The sequence below is a fragment of the Cnephaeus nilssonii genome (genome assembly GCF_951640355.1).
Source record: "Cnephaeus nilssonii genome assembly, chromosome: 19".
NCBI classification, from domain to species: Eukaryota; Metazoa; Chordata; class Mammalia; order Chiroptera; family Vespertilionidae; genus Cnephaeus; species Cnephaeus nilssonii.
Genome location: NC_137090.1, coordinates 28,649,038 through 28,675,609, shown reverse-complemented (window position 1 = coordinate 28,675,609; position 26,572 = coordinate 28,649,038). Strand labels below are relative to the sequence as shown.

The following is a 26,572-nucleotide window of genomic DNA, read 5'->3' as shown; positions in this document are numbered from 1 at the left end:
TGTCCCTGATATTGCAGAGTTTGCCTTTTTCAATTTTTTTTTCAATTTTGTAATAATTTCAGAAGCATTGGAAAGATAGTACAGGGTGTTTAGACCTTTCATCCATCTTCCTTTAGTGCAAACATCTTATAAACTGTGGAACTTTTATCAACACTGAACATTTATCATTAACACAACACTGTTAACTAAATGAGAGACTATGCTGAGATTCTATCCATTTTTTTCTGCTGTGGACCTTTCTCTGTTCCAGGACCAAGGCAGGATCCCATATTCATTTAATTGTTCTATCTGTAGTCTCCTCTAATCTGTGGCAGTTCTTCAGTCTTTCGTGATCATTTTTTTTTCTCAATAAAAAATTCTGAGAAACTGCAAGCCACTTTTCAATTTTTTAGTAGTAACTAACGTCCTAACCAATTTTGTTTATCTTTTCAAAGAACTAGCTCTTAGTTTCATTGATCTTCTCTATTGTTTATTTCCTTGTTTTATTTGTTTGTTTGTGTGTGTGTTTTAATCTTAACATTTTGAAGGGCGCTTATCAGACATTTTGTACAATGTCCCTCAATTTGGGTTTGTCTGGTATTCTCATAATAGTAGGATTATGGATTTTTGGATGCATATTACAAAGGTAAAGTGACCCTCTCATTATATCATACTTGGGTACCTAATATCCACATGATATCCCTGGTGATATTAACCTTGATCACTTGGTTCAGGTTTCTCCTCTCGAGAACTACTATTTCCCCTTCCCATCCTCTATTCTTTGGAAGCAAGTCACTAAGTCCTGCCCACACCCAAGAGAGGAGGAATTAGTGGAGTTGCTTTTTAATGAAAAGGCATAGAACATATTCTCGTTAATGGATAAACAAGAAAAATTATCAGTGAGTGATAAATGCTGAGCAGAGAATGAAAGCAGGGTGATATGATTGTGAATGACTGGGTGGTTAGGGACACTTTCAGCTAAGATCTGAGTAACAAGGAGTCAGACATGAAAAGGCCAAGGGGAAGAGAGAACAGCTACTAATGCGGGAACAAGCTTGTCATTATCACACCATGTCACTCCCCTCCAATGACTCCTCCACCAGCCAGAAAGCCAAAGTCCTCACATTGGCCCTGCAAACCAGTAAGATCTGCCCTTCCCCACCCTGCTTCTGACCTTATGCCCCTTCTGATCCCCCCCCACTGACAACCTCAAATGCAAACTTCCTACTCAGGCCTTGACACTGGCTGCTCTTCTGGGGACATTCTCTTCTTCCACCTACCTTCAGGGCCAGCTCCCTCACCTTCTTTAGGTTTTGCTCAAATGCCATCTTTTTAGTGATGTCTACCTTGACCTTCTTGTTAAAAATAGCAGCATGCTCTCACTGCTGGTACCTTCAAGTTGCTTAACCTGCTCTCTTTTTCTGCATCAACTTTAACTTGACACACACACACACACACACACACACACACACACACACACACACACACCCAGACCCAGTGAGTAAGTAGGTGCCCCATCAATAGGGACATCAACATCCTGGGTAGAGGAAAGTCCTTGGTGTGTAATTATGACTTGGGCATTTTCTTTACCTGCATGACAAGCCAGTAGGCAACTGTGTGAGACTCTGGTTTCCACCTCCTTACTGCTGCTCCCCCCTCCCTTTTTTTTTCTTTCAGATTGACAGTTATGACTGCCAAGTTTACCAAGCAATCAACCCTCTTTTCTTGCTTCAGACACTGCCACCTACAGTTCAGGCAAGAGTGAATTCTCATGTTCTCTCTTCATTTGCTGGGGACTGAAGAAGCATCTGCCTCATGTCCCCACCAGCCTATGCATGAGAAAACTATTTGGAGGAGAAACTGACATTGTGAGTGGAAGTTTCCGGTATTTCTAAAATAAATATAATTCAGGATTTCTAGCACTTCCTTTACAGTCAATATGTCCACCTCTTGCTTACCCACCAACTCTCCAGCCCCCTGCAACCCTCTCTGGGGGCATTCCAGTGGGACAGACAAACCTGACCTGTCAGTCACCATGCAGCGATGGCAGAGAGGGATGCCTCTACAGACCAGAAATGAGAATGGAGAACTGCAGCTGGCATGTGTTGTTCTGTATCATATCATTTTTGCTAACTCTCATAAATGTCTGTCTTCTCCAATGATGTGGATACTGAGGTGATATTTTTTTTTCAGAAAACACCTTTAAGGAGAAATAAATCTTGAATAGACATCTCTCCCAAGTGGCCAAAGAATCATGACAGGAGATGTATCAGTGAGCCATAAGTTGGTACCATTATTATTTCCATTTTATGGAAGAGGGAACTGAGGCAGAGATGGGTCAATAACTTGCCTAAAGCTAGTGCCAGCAATAGAGCCAAGAGTTAAGTCCATGTGGTCTGGGTGTGCTCATAACCCCATGCCAGCAGCATTAGTGCAAAGATTGAGTCTCCCTCCTGGAATAGAAGCTCCCCGAGGACAGAGACTGTACATTACTCATATTTGAACCTAAAGGCTGGCAAAGCAATCTGCACAGCAGAAACTCAACTCCGTACCTATGAAGAATAAACAGAATTCATTAAACAGAGTTGGGAGATTATTCACTATTTCGGATTAATCATTCTTCTGTTTCCTTGATGAGGAAGTTATTAGACACACTGGGTAGACTTTGTCAAGCCTTCTGATGGGAGGATATATTCTCCTGAGTCAGATTCTCTTTCTGAACTTGTTGGTCATTATTTCCTAGTAGAAATGTTTTGTAAATCTGGCCAGAAAATCAACAGGGACTTAAGCAAGGTTAAAGGGATTAACGCGTATTTGCAATGAAGCGAATCACACTATACCTAAGGAAATAGTTGGTTTTATAAATTTAACCCTGATCCCCAGCTCTTATCGCAAGCAAACATTCCTTTTCCTTTTAAAAAAGACATTGAATACATGCCAGTATGGGAAAAAATGCATCTTTAATATTAACGGTCCACTGTTACTGAACTTTACTTATAATTAAAACGAGCACCAAAATTAAATAATAAACCTGCAATGTTGATCAAGCTCAGCCTCTGCCCCAGAAAGCTGTGTGTTTCTAACCTGTTGGCATTTTCAAAATATTAATAATGAGAGCTACTCCAGTGGGACTATCCCAGACTTCGATATTTAAAAGGTTTTTGGAGAGTGTCCTACGTCTGGGATTCTGAAAAACTTAAGTCACCACAAGGAAAGAATAAGTCTTTGGGGTGTTGCAGTGCCTTGGACGGGCAGGATACTACACACAGTTGTCCTAGACTGACCACCTGTGCTCATAGGAGATGCTCTCTGACTGACACCAGGGAGCCGGCGGGATTGGCCGCACAGCATGGCTCACACCAACAGGTTTAATACTGAGAAAGCAACAATGGCTCCTAGTCAATGAGTAATCATGAACAACAGAAACAATTCTTTTTCTTCTTTGCTCTGAGATCTAGAAACTGACAGTGAGACAAGAGGTGGGGACATGTCTAAAGGCCCAATGATTATGTTAGAAATGTTCCCCTTTTTTTGTAGGAGGAGTCTTTCTTTAACTATTCTATTCCAATGTTAGACCACATCTACTTCCAGGTTCACATTTTTGGTGTGTGTCCATCATCTTATTAGCCTGTGACTGGAGAAGAAAACAGATAGAGAGGAAAGGGGCCGGAAGCAAACATGCTTGACATCCTTTTTGTCAGACACGGTGCTAAAATTCTCAACCTCATACTCTCTCATTGTATCCAAACAACAGTCCTCTGAGGTTGATACTGTTATCACCATTTTTCTCATTTGTTAGAGGGCACACAATAAGTGGCAGTGCTGGCATTTGAATGCACTTGCTTGATGCCAACCCCTAAACGACTTATCTGAGCCCACCCTGTGGTTTATGCATTGGCAGAAAGGAGGGGGGGGCACAGTGCCAGCAGCCAGGAAGACGAATGTCAAGGTTGAGATGTGCCACTGATGGCCCTGCGATGAGTAAGATTGTTGTGACAAACACAATGCTAAATTCTTTGAGTGCACATTATGGATTGACTACAGTTATTCCTTCTATTAACAAGTGATATTTCTATTTGTCTTGGATGCTCTCACCCTATTTCCATCATGTTCATATTTTTCTTTCAAGATCCTGCTCATGTCAGCAAGCCTTCTCCAACATTGAGCCAAATGTGCCAACAGCACTGAGGATAGTAGATTTTGTCAGGCTAACCAGAAAAGAATGATCTATCTTCCCCACCATAGCAGACATTTTTGGGGTGTTCACAAGACAATGCCTTGCCTTCTCCATATGACTCTCTCTTCACCATAGGAACAGGCCCCCTAAGACCTGTTTATATCTACAACCCCAGCCACATGCATAGCTGATTGGGTCAGAGAGGACATCAGATCTTGGTTGGAAAAAAATCAAATTCCTTTTTGGAGAATTTGGAATCGGGATAAAGAGCCAGCCAGCCAGTCAGTCCAGAATGATCTTGATCCTAATGGACACAAACTGGAGAGCCTAAGAGGGGGCTACTTATGCCCTCCATGTGCACAGAGAGTCAGAAGGTCAGCTTATGGAGTGAGTGAGAATTAAGCAGCCTCGCAGAGACTGAAACCGAGCAGAAGTACTTCCTGGGGTCATGACCTTGTTTCAGTTCTGACTTCATTCTCCCCTGAGACCTGTAACATATCTCAGAGGCCTTGCAGTAAATTCCCCTTGTAGCTGAATGAGTTTCTGTTATTTGCACCCCAAACCAATATACCTAAGATGCCCTGGGGAACTTGAGCTCCTTGAAGATCGTGGCTGGGTCTGTTCATCTGTACAGCCCTCAGCTCCACGATTCTTGGCTTAATTCCAGGAATTTTTGTTGAACTGTACTCACTGAATACAGCTTTTCTATCGGAGAGATAGAGATAACACTTCCCGATCCGCCCCCCAGTTGTCATATGCTCCAGGAAGTTAAATGAATTAAAACCAAGGGCTGGTTGATTCCATTGAAAGACAGGCCATGCTTTGCTGTCATTCCATCTCATTTCCAGTTTGACAAGGCAGGTGTGGTGAAAAGCTGACAGGCACTCAGAAGAGAGAGACCAGCAGGAGGGGGTGACAAACTAGACAGGGGATGAAAGGGGCTTGTTTTGTTCTGTGTGCTTTGGAATCAACTTGCTCTTTAATTAAAGGGAAAATCACCCTCCAGCTAGTAAAAACGCCCCTAAGAAAATTAAAATAATGCAAATCAAGCTAAATGAATACTCCAGAAGTGGCACTAGGGCTTGGTGGGACTGAGTGGATGCCCCCAAGGTTTTCAAAGAAAAGCCTGCAACTGCTTTTTGGAGCCAAAACACTCTCCCTTTTGTTTGATGGCAAAGGAGGCTAAATGCCCACACACCAAGAGGGATTTACAGAGGAGTTTAAGGTGACCGATTCATCTTGCTGTTCTGGCTCTCTGAAGACCAGAACTGAAACAAAGCCTAAGTGGATAATGATGATAATTCCTGGGGTTTCTTCCTAGGGGTGCTCAGTGTATAGAAATCACTCACATTGTAATTAAAATATACAAAGCAAAATGGTTCAAGGGGAACCACTGAAACCAGAGTTTCTAGTAAAACACCTTACTAACCACAGGAGCATTTTACCTGGGAAGTAGCTGAAGGAGTGATGGAGGTAGGATGCATGCCTGCGGTGTGCTTGTAGGGTGCTGGTGGTGGCGGGGCATGAGCAGGAAGTGCAATATTCTAAGCATAACAAGTCAGAGTCGCATACCCAAAGTGAGCAGAGCAATCTGAGCTTTAATTTGTGGCACCACATCAAAGGACTTAATTTCCCAAGCTTTTATCCTAAAGGAGGTAGGATGGTGGCTATCCTATCTAATAATAGACAAATATGCAAATTGACCACACCTCCGACACACCCAAAGCCACGCCCACCATCCAATCAGAGCGAGTATGCAAATTAACCCAAACCAAGATGGCTACAGCCACAGAGAGCAAGGTTTCCTAGGTAACAGAGGAAGCCAAGCTTTCTGCCAGCCGTTGCAGGCCTAAGCCTCCACTCAAGCTACAAAGTTTCAATTATAGAAGGTAAACAAATTCAAACAAATGGTGGCAGAATGGAGCTTGAGAGAGCAGGCCAGGGTTGCCGCCGGCAACAGGGGAAGCAAAGCTTTCCGCACACCCTGGCCGGGCCCACCTGCTTAAGGCAACAAAGTTTCAATTATAACCCCAACACAAATGGCTGCGGGCCTCGGAGGGAGCCCCAGGCTTGGCTCTGCTCCAGGCTACAAAGTTTCAATTGTAGAAGGAAAATGAATTCCAGATACCAGGGCCTCCGCTTGCGTTGCCAGGGGGCGTGGCCCGCCTGCAAACCACCACAGGCCCCTCGCTCAGGCCGCCCCACACCCCAAGGGAACCCCACCCTGATCAGGGACACCCTTCAGGGCAAACCAGCTGGCCCCCACCCCTGTACCAGGCCTCTATCCTATCTAATAAAAGAGTAATATGCAGATTGATCATCACTGCAACACACAATATAGCTGCCCCCATGTGGTCAAAGATCCTGCCCCCATGTGGACACAAGATGGCCACCACAAGATGGCCAGCAGGAGAGGGCAGTTGGGAGGCACCGGCCTGCAAGGGAGGGCAGTTGAGAAGGACCAGGCCTGCAAGGGAGGGCAGTTGGAGGTGATCAACCCTGCAGGAGAGGGCAGTTAGGGGTGACCAGGCCGGCAGAGGAGGGAAGTTGGGGGCAAACAGGCTGGCAGCAGAGTAGTTAGGGGGTGATCAGGCTGGCAGGCAGAAGTGGTTAGGGGCAATCAGGAAGGCAGGCAGGCAAGCAGTTGGGAGCCAGCAGTCCTGGATTGTGAGAGGGATGTCCGACTGCCTGTTTAGGCCCGATCCCTGGGATCGGGCCTAAACGGGCAGTCAGACATCCCTTGAGGGGTCCCAGATTGGAGAGGGTACAGGCTGGGCTGAGGGACAACCCCCCTCCGTGCACGAATTTCGTGCACCGGGCCTCTAGTTTATAAGTATATACTTCATCGTTGGGGCACCTCTTCAATATGACAAAAAAGGTTTCCTTGCAGATCAATGTTTCTGGCTCTTCTGATATAGCACAGTGACCCTCAATCACTGTTCATCTGTGATGATAAAACTATTCAGGAAATATTTTACTTCCATGGGCCTCTTGGTGCTACAAGGGCCCTAACTGAGCTACTCCAATCCTTTCATTTTTTTTTTTTTTTCTGGATGAGGTGAAGGAGATCCAGAGAGCTTACATTGTTTACTTAAGGTCATCTGGACCTAGTATAACCATATGATCCACTGTGCCAATGAGGGCACTTTTGAGGGTGAAAGGAGGTGCCCTCACAATGACATCAGGACCAACGGGTCCAACCTGGACTGTCCCCAGGAAACTGGAGCATGTGAGCATCCTATTCAGACAGCTCAAGGCTTTTCCCAGACTCATGGGGAATGAGAAAATGCTCTACTTGCTGGTGCCCTTTGCAAGGAGTTGTTAGGAAGGGTGCTCCCAGGAGGCCAGGAAGGGAAGTGAACTTCCTGTATGTGCTCAAGCTGATGAATTTCTCCACCATTTTAGGCAGTTTCAGTGCTTGTGTGAGTAATTAAAAAAAGGTGCCATTCTGAGGAGGACAAACACTCTGACCAGTGGATGGTGCCTTTTGCAAACAAGAAGGACCCTTCCTCCAGGCAGCCCTACTCCAGGGCGTATTGACAGTGATAAGAAAATGGCCACCAGAAAAGGGCCCCAGGCTCATCTTTGTGGAGTAAAGGTATTTGGAACCAACTCACAGAGGCTGGTGGGATGTATAAGAATGCCTCCCCTTGCATAGACGCCACTCTGGATTCTTGTTCGATGTGGGTGGAGGATTGAAATGCTGACCCTGGAAGGGGGAGCTGGAAGACGCACGCTGCTGCCGGGAAAGCTGCCATGTTCTGAGCACTTTACATGTATTGGTCCTCTTAACCCTCAAAACAGCCCCCTGGGGGGAACCATTCTGTATCCTGATAGCAATGATAGTGATGCAAATCTGTACATGTGTTATATGTTCAGAGAACTATATGCCAAAGGAAAAAAGTTATAATGTATGATAATTTAATAGATAAAGTAAGAAGAAAAAAAGACTACATACTGTAGGAGTCCATTGATTGAAATTCGAGAAAAAGCAAATCTATAGTGATGGCAGGTCGGTGGTTGCCAGGGGTCAGGTTGAAGGCACTGACTGCTGAGGGACATGGGGGCACTTTTCAGGGTGATGAAAGTGTCCTAGGTCATGGTTCTAGAGGTGGTTGCATGATTATATATTTATGAAAACAGTTAAAATTGCTGAATTTTATTATATAGAAACTTTTCCTCAATAAAGCTGAGGAAAACCGCCTGATAGTATGGGCATCTCTGTTAGTCTCATCCTATTGTTACCGGGAAATGCCCGGTTGGGCTCGGGCTCCCTGTTGCTGTGTCCAATGAATGAAGGCAGGTTTGAATCATATAAGGCGTTTACTGAGAAGGCTAGCCAACCAAGAAGACAGGGTGCTTACACTATTAATGAGGAAACTGAGACACAAGCAGGTAGAGTAACTTGCTCAAGGTCACAGCCAATAAGTGATGGAGCCAGGATACAAATATAGGAATAAGTAATGAGCTATCTTAACCTCTGCAATTAACCACTGCTCTTGCTGGTGGGTCCCAGCCCCTCACCTGGGCAGAGGGACGTATCAGCCCTAGCGGGGCAGATGCAATAGGCAGGAAATTTGTGATCCCCACAGAGGACCTCACAGAAATAGCATTTGTCTGGGGGTGCCATTTGGGTCCATCACGGGTCCTTCCTGAAGCAGACACAATTATTTGATCTGAAAAAGAAACTGGTGCAGGGCATTGAGTCTTGACACAGAGATCTGGTGATCTCTGGGCCTGCCCCCTTTTCCCGGCTGGGAGTGTGATTTAAAACCTCCCGGCTCAGCTCATTTTGCCAGATAGCTCCTGCAGGATTCATTTTTCAAGGCTCAATCCAGAAATTTCTAGCTCAGCAAATAGACCCAAAGCAAGGAAATGTATTCACCCAAGTTACCTCTGAGCTAAGGTATATAGTTTCTCATGCTTTGCAGAGGGAAAGGGATGTGTTTATAGGCAAGCAAATGTACAGATATACCATACCTTGTTTATTACATTCCAAAGAAGTAACAGAAAAAGCAGCTGGGTATGTAACTTCCATCTGACAGGAGAAGGTGCATGAAGCTGCAGTCCTCAGCAGGCACACACTGCCATAGTTCACATTCATAAGGTTCATGCAGAATTGGGAGGGAATGGACTTACGCATTCTAAGCAGATACTTAGAGGTAGAACCAGAGAGGTCAGGTGACTTATCTAAGGTCACTCAGCACTTAGCTGGAGTCAGAGACCTGGGTTCAAATCCTAGCTCTTTCTCATGCCAACCGTGTGACTAATGGCTTATTCTTTAACTTCTCCAAGTTTCTTTTCCTCACATGTAAAATGGTACTAATTAGTTTTAGCTCATAAGGTTTCTATGAAGATTGGATGTGATGAGGCACTGATCACAATGCCTGAGACATAGTACATGCTCAATAAATGAGAGCTGATGGTAGTAATCATATTAGTACATTGTGATTATCTTTACATGTATGAGCCGACTTGGGACTAGATGAACTCAAGGTTTAGGCTGACTAATAACGGAAGTGTCCAGCACTTTATAGCTCAAAAAAAGCCCAATCACAGGAGTGTTTTCTTTGCACAATCACCCCATCACATATATAAGATTGGCATTATTAGTCCCATATCAGTTTAAAAGCTTAAGGAGGGCTTATCCAATTCTGCCCTCACTGAGATCACATTGGTCTTACTGAGATCACACAGCCAGCAAGAGACAGAACAGGGTCTTGAAGTCAGATCTTCTAAGTCAAAATGTTGATCCCTGCCCAGTGGCCGAGTGGTTGACTCTTACGCCAATATCCTATCCCTAACAACGTGCTTGTCTCTATTTCCCTGCAGCCCTCTTCCAGGCCAACCCAACTACTGTTCTTGGAGATTGCCTCTAAGAAGCTGATCCAATGAATAACCATGAGAGCCATCCTAGAGTTGCCCTTTAACTGCTGAAATGGGTATAGATTTATAGAGGCCAACTCTGGCTGGTATTTGGGAACGGATAATTACCTTCACTTACTATATCCTAGGCTGCTTCAGCTAAATATTTACTGCCCAGAATTCTGCCCTTTCCAACGAATTCTGAACACGAGCATGCCACAGGCAACTAAGTGGCATAATTCATTTGGGGCGATCATAAATCTAAGGCTTCCACTAGAAATGATGCAAAAAAATTAATGGAACATGAAATCAAGTAAATGGAATTGAGTACAGTAATTAGTTCATATTTTAATCCTCAGGTCTGTTTATTATCCGTCAACTGGCGAGCAATTAAGCCGGCACCATTGAGATGATTAGCTTTGTTTCAGCAAAAGTTTATCGATATGTCAGAGCAAATGAATCTGGGGGTTTTAAATGGCTTTATTTTGAATTGTATAGCAGCACATCCATGGAGCGGCTAGACATCTAATGACTTAATTTTGCAATATTATTATCTAGATTACTTATATTTAATATTACTGAGCTGTTCTAGATGATTATTGGGGAGAGTGGGGGCGGGGGAGGGAGTCAAACTATAAGAAAAGCAGCTTATAATATTAGATTCTTAATACAATAGTATGATTTTGCCTTTTCATATTGAGAGCAAATAAAGGATTTTTTAAGGCATTTCACTTTCTACCTTAGTCTTCCAATTGTTAATTTCCACATTTGTTGCAATCAGGCCCTATTATGGTTCTTTCATTGGTGGTATTTTTGATTGGGGGCGCTTTGGTGACTTCTAAGTCCATTTCCCCATGGACACTCATCAGTGCCCATGTGTGTAAAATACTATGTCAATGTCTTTTAGTTTTTTGAGGCTATATAAACACCCTTGTGATGGTGCTCTGCCCACGAAGGCAGGAGATCTGAATATTAGGCGACACCTGCTTTACCAGGCAACTAGAACACGTGACCTAAAATGGCCTTTTGAATCTTGGAATTTAATATAATTTAAAATTTTTATTTGAAAAATTAAAAATTCCAAACTAAAAGTCAGGAAAGTTGGGTTCTGGTCCTAATTCTGCCACTGAATCTCGGTGACTTTGGGCAGGTCTCTTGCCTTTTCTGGAACCTGATTTTTCCTTTTGTACAGTAAGTGGGTTGGAAGAGATGACCTCAATGGGGCCTCCGACACTGACAGTTCAGATGGAGGCTTCAAGCAGACTTGTTCTTTCCAATTGTAGCTCTATTTCTTGAAGTGGGAGGTGGTCTTTGGGGGAACCCCTACAAATTTTAATGAACTGCTGACATTGGTCAGAGTAGTAGTGAATGGATTATGCTTACTTCACACCTTCTTTTCCAATTTGATTTTATTCCTGTGGCTTTGGAAATGGATTAAAAAAAAAGTATAGCTAGCTCACAGAAGTGTTAGAAGCAGTACCTAACTGCAGTGTCATTGGTTACTAAATAAAGGAAGACCCATTCAACACCTGTGAAGCTGTAACAGTGATGGTCTCCATGGTAACAGTCAGGTTCTAGGATGAGCCTTGATCAAGTTCCAGTTAATGCCTGTCTTTAATACTGTCTGTAATATAACACCTCCTTCCCTGCTTTGGACGAGCACTAGGAGGAGGTCAGAGTCAAGTGGAGGAGGATGGTGCCGGTCATAACGCCATCCTGGTGGGACCAGGTCAGCACTATGATGCAGGTCAGGATGAAGTCAACGGGATAATGAGCTGACCTCAGCAAGCTGTCTTCTCTCTTAGGCTGCCCCACGGTGTCCATCTAAAACTGGCAATGCACGAAGCTGCTGACTTGATCGGGCAGTCCTTCTCCAGAAGTAATTATAAAAATGTCCAAAGGGAAAACTTCCTATCCTTAGATCAGAGTCATCACCTGCTCACTGGTATCGTCATAATCTGCCCTCCCACCATCTGGGCTTCTGACTTGTTTGCTTTGCTTCTGGAAGGCCAGTGTGCTCACTCTGGGGAGGACTGGCTCCCGGAATCCGGAACTTCGGCTCTTAGCATTGGCAAAGACCAGGTCCCTGGTCTGACCCTTGGAGTAATTCCAGGAAATGAGGACTCTAAATGAATTTTTCTAGTTCACTAGCTATCAATTGTTGCATTGCTCCTCCCAGCTACCTTGAAGAATTTGCTTAACTGTATTTGTAAATAATTTAACATAAAATGCCTAGGACTTCTGTTAATATCGACATTAACTTGATTAGGTTTGCCATTATGACAACATAATTTAATTACTGATATACCAGACATAATTTAGGCACTCTGAAAGCTACAGTTTTTCAAAACTATCTTCCCTTACTCATTCAATCTCTTTGTTCAACAGTATACTAGTATACCAAGTGCGTAAAACATATATGGAAAAGTATTAAAAAGCACAGCCTGCTCTGTGACTATAGGGAGTTAACAGTCTGGGCTGACAGGATCCTCTGCTAGATTGTTGACTCCTTAAAGGCAGGCTCCAAGGTCTATGGGTCTTTATTTCCCCACTGGGCTAAGGCCCAGCATAGGTGAATAGTCATTATTAAGGGGGCTTGTGGATAAACCTTGGCCTATGTTAAGCAAAGTTGTGAATCCGAAGACCTGAGATAAGTCCAACCTCAAATACTTATTGTCTGGATGGTCTTGGGCCTCAGTTTCCCCAGGTAAGAAGAAGACAATACCAAGGGCAACCTCACTGACCTAGTGTTTACTGGTTAACTGGGAGAATATATATCATTGTTCTTTAGATTTCATTCAGGGTGAAAGCCAAGTCCATACAAAGTCCATGCAAAGAGGATATGGTCTGCGGCAGCCCAGGCCCCAGTCATCTCTCTCTGACCTCTCACTCCCTATTGCTACAGATGTGTTCTTGCTGCTCCTGCTCTTCCTAGAATGCTCCCAGCTCTTCCCCACTTCAAAGCCATGGTCCTTGCTGTTGCTTCTGCCGGCAATGTCCTCCCCCTAAACACCCCCATGGCACCCTCACGAATATCAACCTCACACTGAGACTAAAACCAACCACCCTATTTACACTTGTAACTTACTACCTCCATTCCTCATCCTCTGATACCCTCTACGTTGATCTATTTCTTTTCCCATAGCATTTATCCTATTCTAACTTACCATATCATTTATCATGTCTATTATTTGTCTACCCTCACTGGCCTGAAAGTACCTTACAGGCAGACTTTATTTTATTCACTGCACAGCATGTGGTAGGCACTCAACTCGTATTTGTTAACTGAATGAATGAACGAATGAAAGTAAGTTGCAAAGCATGTAGACAGTGGCCAGGCTGTCTATTTCCTGTATAGTCCATGCTTCTTTGGGCAGGAAGCTGTGCTGTGGAAATAGCACATGGCAGGAGCACAGCTGTCATGTGAAGAGTGGATCACATAAACAGCGGGCTCTGGCCACAGGTACCCCATGAAGTGGCTGGTGCAGTTCTCAGTGCCCCTCCTTACCCCTTTGACAAGAAGAACTTAAGGGAGGTTTTTAAAATGAATATTTCCAATTTCCCCCAAATAAGAAAGATTCTTCTTGTCTGGCCTCAATACTGCAACTTAATCCACAGGCATGATTCTTTTCAAATATTATCTTCTGCCTGGTTAATGTATTTGTTTCTTTTCATAAACACCCTACTTTATACTGGACATTAATCTAACTACTTAGACATGATTAGCAAGCTAAGGGTCTTACTTATTAAAAACAGTTAATTTTCCCTTCTTAAAAACATTGAGACATTTGAATCCCTGAATATGCTCATTTATCACCAACCCCCAACAAGGCATTCAGGAGTTCTCCATGTAGGACATGAATAATTTTTATAAAAACGCAGTTGCTGACTGTGTCGTACATCCATGCAGCTTTATAAAACAAAGCAAATGATTACCATCAATTACAATAACCTCACTAGACAAGACGGCAATTAATCTAAGCTCTTCAGATAAGGACTGCTGCGCTGTGCCAAGGAAAACGCTTGGCGTTAATGGACTTATCACGATCAGCAATGATAGATGGGGCAGATGGCAATGCGATTATTCATTGTCAACAAAATAAACACATGCTTTGTGGCTTGAAGTGTCTACCTGGGTCCTCTCAGCGGATAGCCAAAAACAAAGGCCAAAGGTGGCTATGAAGACAGCACAAAATAAAAATACTATGTTAACCTACAGGATGGGAAATACTTACTTTAACTGGGGCTAATCATCAGTGGAATCGGATTGGAGAACATTTTCTTTAAGGAAATCATGGACTGTGTAGAATTTCAGCATTAAAAGGCACATTAAAGCTAAAAGGATGTGAGTCACTTTTACGAAGTCCTCAAATTCCATTCCATGCTTAATAATTCCGGTGATGGGAATTCGCTAGTAGTCAGAGGTAAACTCATTCCATTGATTGATAGTTTTCATAGTTAGAACATATATTCAGCCAAACTCCATTTTCCTGGAATTTTCACCCATTGATTCTAGTTCTTTCCCTCATACCACAAAGAAAATGCCAAACTCTTCTTGCTCACTACAGCCATTTAGGTCTCTCAAAGGCCAAATGCCTATCCAACTGCTTTCCATACGACATTGTTTTGGTGCTTCCAACATCCTGATTTCTGGCACCTAAACCTACACCAGCTTACAGACCAGCCAAACAAAGACCACTCATACTGAGATGGAGCGGCTTGGAAAGAAATGGGATACAGCTGATGTGGTCTACCAAGGGCAAGGTCTAACTATACTTCTGCTGAGGCTAATGCTTAAGTTTGCCCTGGAGCAATGGATGTGTGTGGCTACCATGCTTGGGAAGCTGTTCTCCAAACCCCACCAGTCTAGAAAGCACACAGCTTTGCTATTTCCAAAGGGCAATTAACCTCTGGGTGCTCCTTTTTCATTTTTGTGCTGTATGGCTTTTTAAAGTCCTCATTGTTAAAAAAAACTGGGATAATTTAGATAGAGCCTGAGCTGAAACTGGCACACCGAAATCTCTTGGGGGAATTTGTACAGATGTGCACACCTGGACCCCACTCCTGGAGACTGATTCAGTTGCTGTGGGAGAAGAACTCAAATGTAAATATTTTGACAATGATTCCCAGTTAATGCTGATTTGCAAACGCTTTCTTTATCGAGAACGCTTAAGAATGCACTATTGAGGGAATGCTTCACAAATCTCATTATCAGACTCTCCTGGGAACTTTTAAAATACGATTCTCTGCAGTGTCTGATACCTGTGGTCTGGGGTAGGTCTAGGACAGTGGTCGGCAAACTGCGGCTTGCGAGCCACATGCGGCTCTTTGGCCCCTTGAGTGTGGCTCTTCCACAAAATACCACAGCCTGGGCGAGTCTATTTTGAAGAAGTGGTGTTAGAAGAAGTTTAGGTTTAAAAAATTTGGCTCTCAAAAGAAATTTCAATCGTTGTACTGTTGATATTTGGCTCTGTTGACTAATGAGTTTGCCGACCACTGGTCTAGGAAAATGAACTCATTGACAGATCAAATTGTTATATGCTTTCCTTAAGGATTTTGGAAGCATTCATTTACTCCAAAATTGTAGTTCATATATCAATTACAGAGCCCCCTTATTATATATTGAAGAAACAAGAAACTCTAAGGAATTCTACAATGTAAAGATTTTAGCCAAGTAAACATCTGCATTTTTCATTCATTCTTTAAATAAATTCTTTCATAAATTCATTTTTACTCTGAGGCAATCTTGTGATAGGCACTGGAATGTAACAGTACAGTGAAAGAGGAAAAAAAAGAAATAACAGCAAACAAATAAATGAGCAAGTAACTCAACAAATCAAATGATCAGAACTCTTAAAATAACATGTGTTTTTAAAAGGATGAGTTTACCTGATTTTGAATATTTTCTAATTCAGATTGGCAGTCTCTAGTCATTCTTAATTCATGAGTTGTTGCCCTACTCTAGTTTAGGATCTGCAACTAGGGATTTTCGCATTACAGTGCCTTTGGCGGACTTCTCTAATTAATCCTAGAATTTCTGCTACACGTTCTAGAAGGAGACCCATATTCCTGCTCAACCCTGTCCTCTATGCAGCCATTCCTAACTGAAGATGTATGAAATCTATGCAAATCTTCCCCGATACTCAGTGCTCCGACTCATCTGGTGCCTTTGTTGCCCCTCATTTCTTGCTTTATCTTCGTTGTCTATCAACCATTGAGTACTAGGTGCTCCTCACATTGGGAATCCCTGTTAATTTTCAAAGCGACCCGGAGAGCTGTCTAACTCAGCCTGAGAAAGATCAAACAGCCATCTCAAGATCACACAATTAGTGTGTATCAAAGCAGGAGGGACAAACGCAGGCTCTTTGACTCCAAACATGATGCTTTTAAAATTGTTCTGCATTGCTCTTCCTCTCAGCCCAGTTTAAAGGGGAGGCGTCTTCTGGTCCCTTCAAGTAAACTTTGCCAGTTCTTCTTTGAGTTGGCCAGAGCCTTTGTACACCTCGATTACAGCGTGACAGTATACTTGAGTGATTTGAATATAGCACCCTTTGAGCTCCTCTGTGATAGGAGCTCTGTGGTTTTATTTGTTTTAATCTCTGTATTCCTGGTAATGAGCAGAATGCCTAGGAAGGTTCTCAGTTGATGCATTTTGAACAATTATTAAAATCTGGCCACTGGACTCATTAAGGTGGTGCATTTCTTTCTCAGTGTATGGCCTTACGATATCAAAAACAATGCCAGGTTTAAACATGTTCTTGATTAAAACCACTTTAAAAGACCAAGTTGGTAATGAGATATGTACTTTTGGTATTTCAGAGCCGTCTTGACATCAGTTACTGAGAACTCTTAAACAGAAATCTCATTACAGGATATTTGGCATGTAAAACCCCTGGCCCCTTGTTGATAACCACCCTCAGGTGCAAGAGAGGTCAAAGAGGTCAAATAAAACACACCCTGCTTGTCAAGTGTCATAACACAGATGCCATCGGCTTAAACTGTAGCTCTCATTCTATAATTGAGACTGTGGTTTGGCTCACTGCTGTGGCTTCAGTTTTTTTCTGGGTTGATGGTGGCATACAGTGACACTCACCATTAATGGTGACTATTTAGTTGCCTGACATATATTTCACAGTAAATTATAGTTTTGTGCAAATAAGACCCATTCTACCAGAATGGAGAATTATGGAATCTATGTTATCATATGTGACATATGGGAGGTTGATTACCCAGAAAGAAGAAAATGAAGATGCGCTTGAAAGGTAAGGGTTTGGGGTTGAACTAATGCTCTGGAGATGACTTAGGGCATGAATCACAAGAAAGGTGCACCAAAGTTTTGGAAAGAAATATTCCGTTTCATTGTGGACTTCCCTGGTAAACACTGGAAGCTCATTATAGACTTCCACATCAACTTGCAAAAGACAGAGGGAGAAAAAAGGTACCGACCTTCTTGTTTCATAGATTCAAGAGAAATCCTTCCACCTGTTATCCCACCATGGATATAAATAGGCACCAAATCTTATTAAGTTGCACTTAACCTTATTCCCAATAGCCCCACCTACCTCCCCAGAGAAGGCTTGTCCGTTGAGGAGGTGCTCTGACCCTTGGCTATCTTCACTCCCAAAGTGTAGCCGGATCTCCTCCAGCCGGTGGCTGTATGTCATGGGCCCTCCTGATATGTTGACCAAGTGCTCCTTGTCCAGGCGCAGAGACACGTGTCTTCCAGTATTGTACATGGTCCCACTGACCTGCAAGGCAATGGGCAACAGGTCAAGCAAGGCTCTCCTCCTTCCATTTCTCACCAAACCTAGCATGGTGCTTAGACCTATGCCTTTTGCTTCCTCCTAATGGGAGGACATTAGGTTGAATCCACATGTGGAATGGGGAGCAGCAGCCTCCCCAGAGGGCATTCCTGCACTACCTGGCTTCGATGGGACTTTCTGTGCAGCATAAACCACATTATCATTTAGGAATTTGAGGTAGGAACTCAAAGGAGACCTCATCAGCTATGACTAATATTTTGGACATTGCACCTTATAAAATGTTAACTTGTCTTCTTACCATAAATACTTGGGATGTAGAAATGCTGCAAAAGTTCAAGTCTCAGGTGTGAGAAATTGGAGAAGCAGTTAGTAGGGGTGAGATGCTACAAAGGCCAAATGAGAGACAAGGAAGCCAAAATGGATGAAGAGGAACAAAACTTGGGAGACTGAAGGCATGGGTCTGCAGTCTCAAGTGTCCAGTCCAGTGTGTCTTGGTTAGGTCCCTCTCTCACCTCTGCAACCAGATGCTGCACAGGATGAGAGCTCTGATCCTTCCTCAAAGCTGGTGGCCTCAGGGCAAAGCTAAAGAGATTCATACAAGCTTCCCCTTTTCAAAGATTCCTAGACGTACTCACTCGCAAGTCCATCTTGCTTCAGCCCTTGCAAAAAGCTCGCCTTACTGCTTATGGTGCTTTTACTTCTCTCCTTTTTGAATTTTGATGTTCACATCATTTTCCTACTACCTTAGCACCTCTCAACACTTGGTTCTAGAACACTGATTCTTACCTGTGACCTTTACTGCCTTAGTCTTATGGGTTGACTTGGCTCTAGGAGCAGATCAAAAGCTCAAGGAAGACTTTGAGTGGGTCTGGATGGAATGTTCTAGGCTATTGGATGCAGATCTACTTGCATTTTCTTCCTGTTTACTCTGGCCCCGTTGGGCCAGCCCTATGGATTCCTTAAGAGCTTCACATAACTTTTGATACCTTTATAGCACTAGCATTACCTGCTCCTCCACTGTTCTGACACTAGTCCTTTAAACCATCGGTTAGTTTAGTTCTGTACAATGCTCACTGTGGCAGAGACAGCGATGCTTGCCAAATACTCCATTGACTCATTATTCTACCATCTTGCCATAAGGTGGAGGCCATGTGACTGGTATTGGTCATGGGCTATGAAGGGACATGACAAGTGTCACTTCCAGGCTGAAACAATGAAACACGCATGATTCTCCAGCCTCTCTCTTTCCCTGCTGCATCAGCCAAGTGGGTGATGTAGAAATATGTAAATGTGGTGCAGCTACAAGATGGAGCCTGTGTCAGCCTGGGTCCCTGGCAGATTATGTGCAGATTATAAAATGGCCAGAATTCTTCCCCTTCCCGCACCTGCACTCCTTACAGTGTGACTCTGTAGCTGTTCCCATGAAGATAGGGGTCTATTTCTTCACCCCTTGAGTCTAGGCTAGCTTTGTCACTTGCTTTGACCAATCGCATGTAGTGGGTGTAACATGCTACTTTTGAGAGTAGTAGATCCTTACATGCTTTCTCCCTCCTTCTTGGAAACCTGAGACCTCCATGCAAAAAAGCCTGAGCTAGCCTGCTGGAGGCTGACACCATAGTGAGACGAGCCATCCCAGGAGAAGTCATTCTAGACTGGCCATTCTATGGATCATCCACCAACTGACTGGCCTGGCCAAATCAACTTAGGCTGGTCCAGATCAGAAAGCAGGCCCACAGACCTATGGCCTTGGGAATGAAATCATTGGTTGTTGAAAGTCCCTAAGTTTTTGGGTCGTTTGTTAAGTAGCAAAAGTTAACTGATACACACTATGTCAACCATCTTCTCTCTCCTGTGATCTGGAACTATCAACAGAGACTCTGGACGGTCTCTGCTGAGTTCTGAACTGGAAAGTCACATGGGGACCAGACAGTCAATCTGCTAAGCTGTTGGAGTCAGATCTAAGAGAGAGAAGAGAAAAGCAGATGTGCCAACAGTGACAGAGGAAACCATGCAGAGAGAAAGGGAATTGGAGAGAATAACTGCCTGACCTTCAGAAACTCTTGGCACCTCCTTATTCCAGTTCCTTCATGAGACCTGAGCTGTACTTTCTCAGATAATTTACCAATAAATTATTCTTTTTCTTAGGTTATCTATTCCTTGCAACTAAATGATCCCTGTCAAACACTCCATTCCTGTCCTCCAGTCTCAAATAAATACATATTTAGTCAGTATGACATAATGAGAATTTATATACAGACCTTATGGTTAGAACAGCTCAAGAAAATAAAAATCATCCAGAACCACTTACCCAATACGCACCACTAATATTTTAGTATATGTACTCTTCACACTCATAACTCTATATACCCATATTTTAATGAAATTATTTTATGTGTGTATAAATAGAGAAATTATTTTTCACATATATGATTCTATATATAAACACATACAATTATATATAATGTATTAATGTAATATTAGCATAATATATTATATATTATTTTTACTAACATGAATATTTCTGGTTATTAACTGTTCTTCTGTAATAACACTTTGCAATAACTGTATAATATTCTTCTATAAAAACATATAACTTATTGTTGAATCTTTCCATCCCCTCCACTTTTCACTATTGTACAAAAATAATGCATGAGCATCCTTATAAATAATAGTTTTACTAAAACAGGGCTATTTCATTAGGCAAATTCTGGGTGTAGTGGTGTACACATCATCATGGTGCTTTCTATCCAGTGCCACATCCATCTGCTGTGGAGAGTACATCCCACAGAGCAGGGCTGGATCTCTCTAATTCTCTTCAAACGACATGAAGAATAGAACCATAGGATTCAACCTGTAACATCCATGGGCACCTATGGTATGCAAGGCAGCATAAGAGGAGCTGCTCTGAATTCTTATAGGACATATGCTCTGTCCCATTGAGCAGATATCTTGGGCTTCCCTGCACTTCTAGGGATGCTTTCATCTGTGTCTGTTTCATGTTCCTAAGAAAACTGTTGTTCACTGAATCAAGCCAGTGACAATGTCATACACTTGTCTGCATTTTTGCAATACTTAGGAACACACATTGGCACATATTCGATGGAAGAATCAAGGACTCTTGAATCAAAAGATTCCAAATCTGTCTCTCAGTGACCTTTCAGTGAATTATTTTATTTATTATTATTATTTTTTAATTCTTACCTGAGGACATGCTTAGAGAGAGAGGAAGGTGGGGGGGGGGGGGAGGGAGAGGGAGGGAGAGAGAGAGAGAGAGAGAGAGAGATCAGTTGCCTTCTGTATGTGCCCCAACTGGGGACTGAATTTCCAGCCCAGATATATGATCTGACCGGGAATAAAATTGGTGACCTTTCGGTGAACAGAATGATGCTCAACCAACTGAACCACTCTGCACTCTGCAGCTTTAGTTTCCTTAATTGCAAGGTAGAGATAAGAAAATTTCCCCCATGAAAACAAAGGATAAAAAAAGTATGAGGTATGTAGAAAACAAATGTCAAAATGACAGAAGTAAATCTCGCCTTATCAGTAATTACTTTACATGTAAATGATTCCACTTATGTGAGGTAACTAGAGTAGTCAAAATCACAGAGATAGGGAGTAGAATGGTGGTTGCCAGGGGCCGGAGGTAGGGAAAAATGGGGAGTTATTGCTTAATAGGCTTAAATATTCAGTTTTGCAAGATGAAGAGTTCTGGAGATGGATGGTTGCACAACCTGAAGGCACTTAATACCACTAAAGTGTACATGTAAAAATGGTTAGGATGGTACATTTTATAGGTGTATTTTATCACCATATAAAACTGGGAAAAATGTCCCCAATGAGGTTGTGGTGAGAATTAAATAAATAAGACATGTTTTCATTCTCCCCCTTCCCTTAATTTTGACGTGTTGCATGGGTGCCTAGCTGATGTTGAAGGACCCATGTTGATCTTCCATACTTCCTGAGCCTGGTGGGATCCAGTGCTACTTGCTAAGCATCACAATGAAGCACTTTAATTGTTCTGCATTGTGATGAGTCACTTGTTTCCCATTTCGGATTTTAAAGCTCCAGGCATGAGATGCATTCAAGATCATTTTGCAGGCCATGAAGCAAAACCAAACCAGGGTCATCAGGAATAAAACAACTATACCTTCTAGTTCTCGACGCCACTTCTAGACCCCTTCTACTTACATGACTCTATATTCATTCATTCATTCATTCGTTCATTCATTCATTCGTTTGTTCATTCATTCGTTCACTCATTATTTTGAATATTCACTCAATATTCATACAATATTCAATATATGTGACTATGCACTAGGAGCTAGGAATTGTGTGGAGTAAAACCAGGCATGCTCCCTGCCTTCATGGAGCTCACACTCTCCATTATGTAGAGACCAGAGTCGGGGAAGGAAGTGATGGGGAATCCATCTGAAATTCCACCACTTGTCTATGTGTTCTTATAATTAGATGCAACACCCCCTTATACCACCCTTTCCCCAGACACCACAATAACATTAATTTGTATTAATCAAAAAAAGCTGTGTAGCTTGGGTATGGTTTGTTGCACTTTAATTTAAAAATAAAGGCTTGACAACATTATGTATGATATCTAACGGTGCATCTGCACTGTAGTAATTAACATTGCAGCAGTGTCATTTCATCTGTGATGCTAATTACTGTGTTTCCAATGAACTATGCTGGCGCACAGCACGTTGACAAAGTTGTATGATGCAGATCAGGAAACAGAGTGAATGAAGAAGTTGATGCTGCAGCAGATCTCCAGGAGGCCTCTGGCTGCCTCCCAGTTCTCCTTTGTGTTGTATTTCAGTCCACTGAGAAATGAGGAGAGAGGTGTATGGGATGCCTGTTCTACAAACCAGGGAAGTAAGTGCGGTTGGTGAATGCTCAGTGACTTTTCCCAGATCACACAGTTGGCAGTGAGGCAAACCCAGGTCGTCTGATTCTACATCTAACGAGCCTGATATGAGCAAATGCGAGTATCTCAGCTCATTTCAGATGGAAACTATGTCAGGGGTTTTCATTTCTTCTCCAGTCTGGAGATTCAGGGCAGAGGAAACAGAATCCCAGTTGTGTAAAAGGAAGAGGTGGCCATCTGACTTGCACAAGAGCTACCTGCATTCTCAACACAGTTGGGTAGGAAAGGCAGGGTGGAGGGCACCCGCAGATTCTGAGGACTCACTATGTGTCAGCTAGCGTGCCGCTTTATAGGTCAGAAACTAGGCACACATAGGCTAAGAACTCGACTCAAAGGTACAAGGGGAGCAGGTGACGAGACTGACACTCAAAAGAAGTCTTTGTGAGCCAAAGTTCATGGTCTTCCCACTGTCTCAGAGAGCAACTTCAAAGCCACCAGAGAGAGGCTGCCTTCCATTTCTCAGTGACTTTGTAAATTCAGACATTGAGTAATGGTCTTTTTATTTATTTTTCTATGTAGAGTTGGCACAGGCCTTGTTCAGTTGTAACACAAGAGTGCTGGCATTCTTGCCTTTAGGATACAGTCTCATTTAGCAGATTGTCTTTGACTATCATTTGAGGGGACACAATGGGCTGACATCCACAAGAGTAGCAGTGATTGTGGTGTATTCCAGGCCTTGTACTTAGCAGCTTCATTTAATACTTGCACTGCCCATGTGAGAAAGGGATTATTATTCATATTCTACAGGGGAAGAAATGGAGGCTCAAAGAGATTAAATGATTCCACACAAAGCCCCAGTTAGAAGTCAGCAGAGTCAGAATTCCAGCCTAGGCCTGTCTGATTCCACATTCTACAGCTCTTGAAAGAGAAGTCAGAATTAGGCAGAGAGTGTTAGGGAAATCATGTAGTTCATAAGGGGTGGTGGCTAAACTCTTAAAGCCCATAGGTGTACAAGTTTGGGTTAAATTTGGCCAGGCCTGGCCACAAGACTCTTGGGGGTTTCAAGATCCAGGATAGCAAGGGGAATCCCAGTCCCCACTTGCTGGGAGTTGAGAGATGGATCATACATACTTGCCTATCCTAGTGCTGGCTTAGCAACTGGGTGGCTGAGCCCATAATGTTGGCTCAGCGCCTAGAGGAGTTAGTGAAGAAGGTCCGACAACCATGTCATATAAATTAGGTGTCCTTTCTTTGCAACCGAGGTTTCCTATTATGTGTCTCTGACTGCTCTGCTGAGGTGTGTAATAGGCCTTCTTTGAATATAATTAGTGAGCCTAAGAGATTTAAGAACAGCACTTAGTCTGGTTTCCTGCAGAGCAGCTCAAGATGCCAAAGGGTTGACTTGTAAAGGCTGAATGCAAGGGGCTGCTTGCTCCCAGGGGCACTCCAGAGGCATCACTGCCAGGAGAAACAACTAGAGTCAAATAACTGGCCTCACGGCAGCATAGCATATACACGGATTGGCAAAATTAGGGCAGTGTGGATTCTAGAGCTAAAAGGACTTCAGAGAGAATGAAGCCCAATCTCTTACTCAATAAACCAGGAAACGGACACCCAGAGAGATAGAGACTTGTCTAGGATTGTACAACAAGTAAGTGGCAGACCCAAGACTAGAAATCACATTTCCCCATTCTCTTATCCCCTTCCCCCCTTTAAATTATTGTATGTTGAGGATACAGAGCAGACTGACATGGGAGTTAGAACTGCTCTAGTACTAAGGGTGTGTATATGTGAATGTCATAGAAAAAAATTCAGCCTGACATTTGGACATAGCATTTACCTGATATGATTCATTTGGGTATGGGGCTCTTCTCAGCACTCACCCAGATGTTTTATGCTATGAAAATTTCAGAGCAATGATTAGAAATGGAGGGGATTAGATGTTGAAGAGAGAGATGGGGGTAAAGGATGTGAAGTGTTAGGAGAAGGCATTTTTGTAATGCAGCTTTCAAAGAAAGCAGAAGATAAATATTTGGAGCTCTTGGGTTGCAGCTGTTAGGAAGAAAGTGGCTGAGACGAGGGTAAGGAAGAAAATAAAACCCGAACAGAGTGATCTGCTTTGTGTTGCCATAGATGGAGTTGTGTAGGAGGGTTGAAGAAGTACTTCCAAGATCTCACCCACCACTCTTAACCCTGGAGGGCGGATAGAGGTTTCTTCTTTAGCAATGCCAAGTTTATTCTAGTCTTTCTCTGACCCATCAATATGAGTCAGTCTGCTTTTCCTATGCAAAGAGACTAAGATTTTGGAGACAACATTGAAAAACCAGATGAAATGATCACATGAGCTGCTTATTGCGACATTAGTCCTATTATTATGAAGATAAAATTAAACCTATGTATGGCAATACTGACTTTTCAAACAACAAATAATTCCTTTGCAAACTCTACAGGGATGGTAGGCAGTACCTCTGCAGTGAAGCAGCTCTTGCCATGATTGGTGCTGGTGGTTATGACCAGAGGAACAGAGATCAGGTATTGCCCGGTCCACAAAGGTGTGGGCTATGTGAAGAGACTCTCTTCATCCTCCATCTTCCTCGAGGGGACATTGGGCAGGTGGCTGCCATTAAGTTGGGAATGCTCTTACCAAACATAGTTGTTGGTACTGAGCCCTTTACCTATACCTCAGCCTTGCCCAGTCTCTGGCCAGGGTGGGGGGACCCCAGAGAAAAGTGTCTGGAATGAGTTTTACCCTTATAGTCCTGGATTATGGGTTTCCAGGAGTGAGTCCCATGAACTACTTGTCTATTAAGCCATTGCTACCAACCAATGATTTTTACTATTAATTTAATAGTCTATAATAATAAAAGCATAATATGCTAATTAGGCTGGACATCCTTCTGGACGTCCTTCCGGATGACCTTCCGGATGAAGCTGGGGCTGCGAGGGAAGCCCGGGTCCCGGGTACCTGCTAGCGGCTGGAGGGAAGCCTGGGTCCTGGGTGCTAGCAGCTGGAGGGAAGCCCAGGTCCCAGGTGCAAGAGGGAAGCCGGTGCCGGCAGCCAGGGGGAAGGAAGGCCTACTCTTGTACGAATTTCATGCATTGGGCCTCTAGTATTTAAATAATTTAATATTTAAGTAAAATGTAATAATTTGTCTTGTGTCTCCTTTGGTGCTTTATAAACATTTACAATCCCTACACAAAATCTGCAAGGTAGGTGTGATCTTCACGTTTTCCAGCTGAGGTAACGGACGGCATACAGAGGATTATGTGACACCCCAATGACTGTGCATCTGAGATTTCACATTGTTGTCTACTTTTCACCCTGTGCATGTCTCAGAGGCTCTCCAGTGTAATGAACATTTCCTGTGCCCTGGAAGGAAGGCTCAGGGTCTTAAACTGATAAATATCATTCACAACCTAAATCCAAAACAGGACCCCCACTCCTGATACACTTATCTTTCTGGATTCACCATGGTGGCCATTCACTACTACAGCCCTTAACAAGTGATGGGTGACTGTGAAAAAAAGACACTTATTTATAGAAACAGCATGAATCCTTTCTAGAAGCAAGCAAACAAGGGAATTACATTTTCTGAGTAGAGGTCACATCTAGATATACTGCTGCTGCTACCACATTGACATCACTAGCCTCTATTGTACTCTTCGTGTCTGCCGCTGTGCATGCATTAGCAACTCGATCCTTGCCACTGCCCACGAAGCGGATAGTTTTACTGCCAGCATCCTGATGAAGAACCTGAGACTGAGTGAGGGTACACAGGTCACAGAGCTATAAGTGTCAGAGACAATATACAGGAACGAGCCTGTGTGGACTGCAGACTGAGCTGCTGTATTGGCTCTGAGGAGGGAGAGATGACTTCCATTCAGGAGCACTAATGATGTTTCCCCAAAGGG

General features: G+C 43.2%; 1 protein-coding gene across 5 annotated transcripts in view; it reads right to left on the bottom strand.

Moving 5' to 3' along the window:
* Positions 1-26,572, bottom strand: part of CA10 (carbonic anhydrase 10) — a 387,612-nt gene that overhangs the window by 77,014 nt on the left and 284,026 nt on the right. For all 5 annotated transcript variants that reach the window (XM_079799226.1, XM_079799227.1, XM_079799229.1 and 2 more), the window contains one exon: positions 17,584-17,769. In XM_079799226.1, coding sequence (XP_079655352.1) covers positions 17,584-17,769 — 186 coding nt within the window. The remainder of the gene's footprint in view (positions 1-17,583; positions 17,770-26,572) is intronic.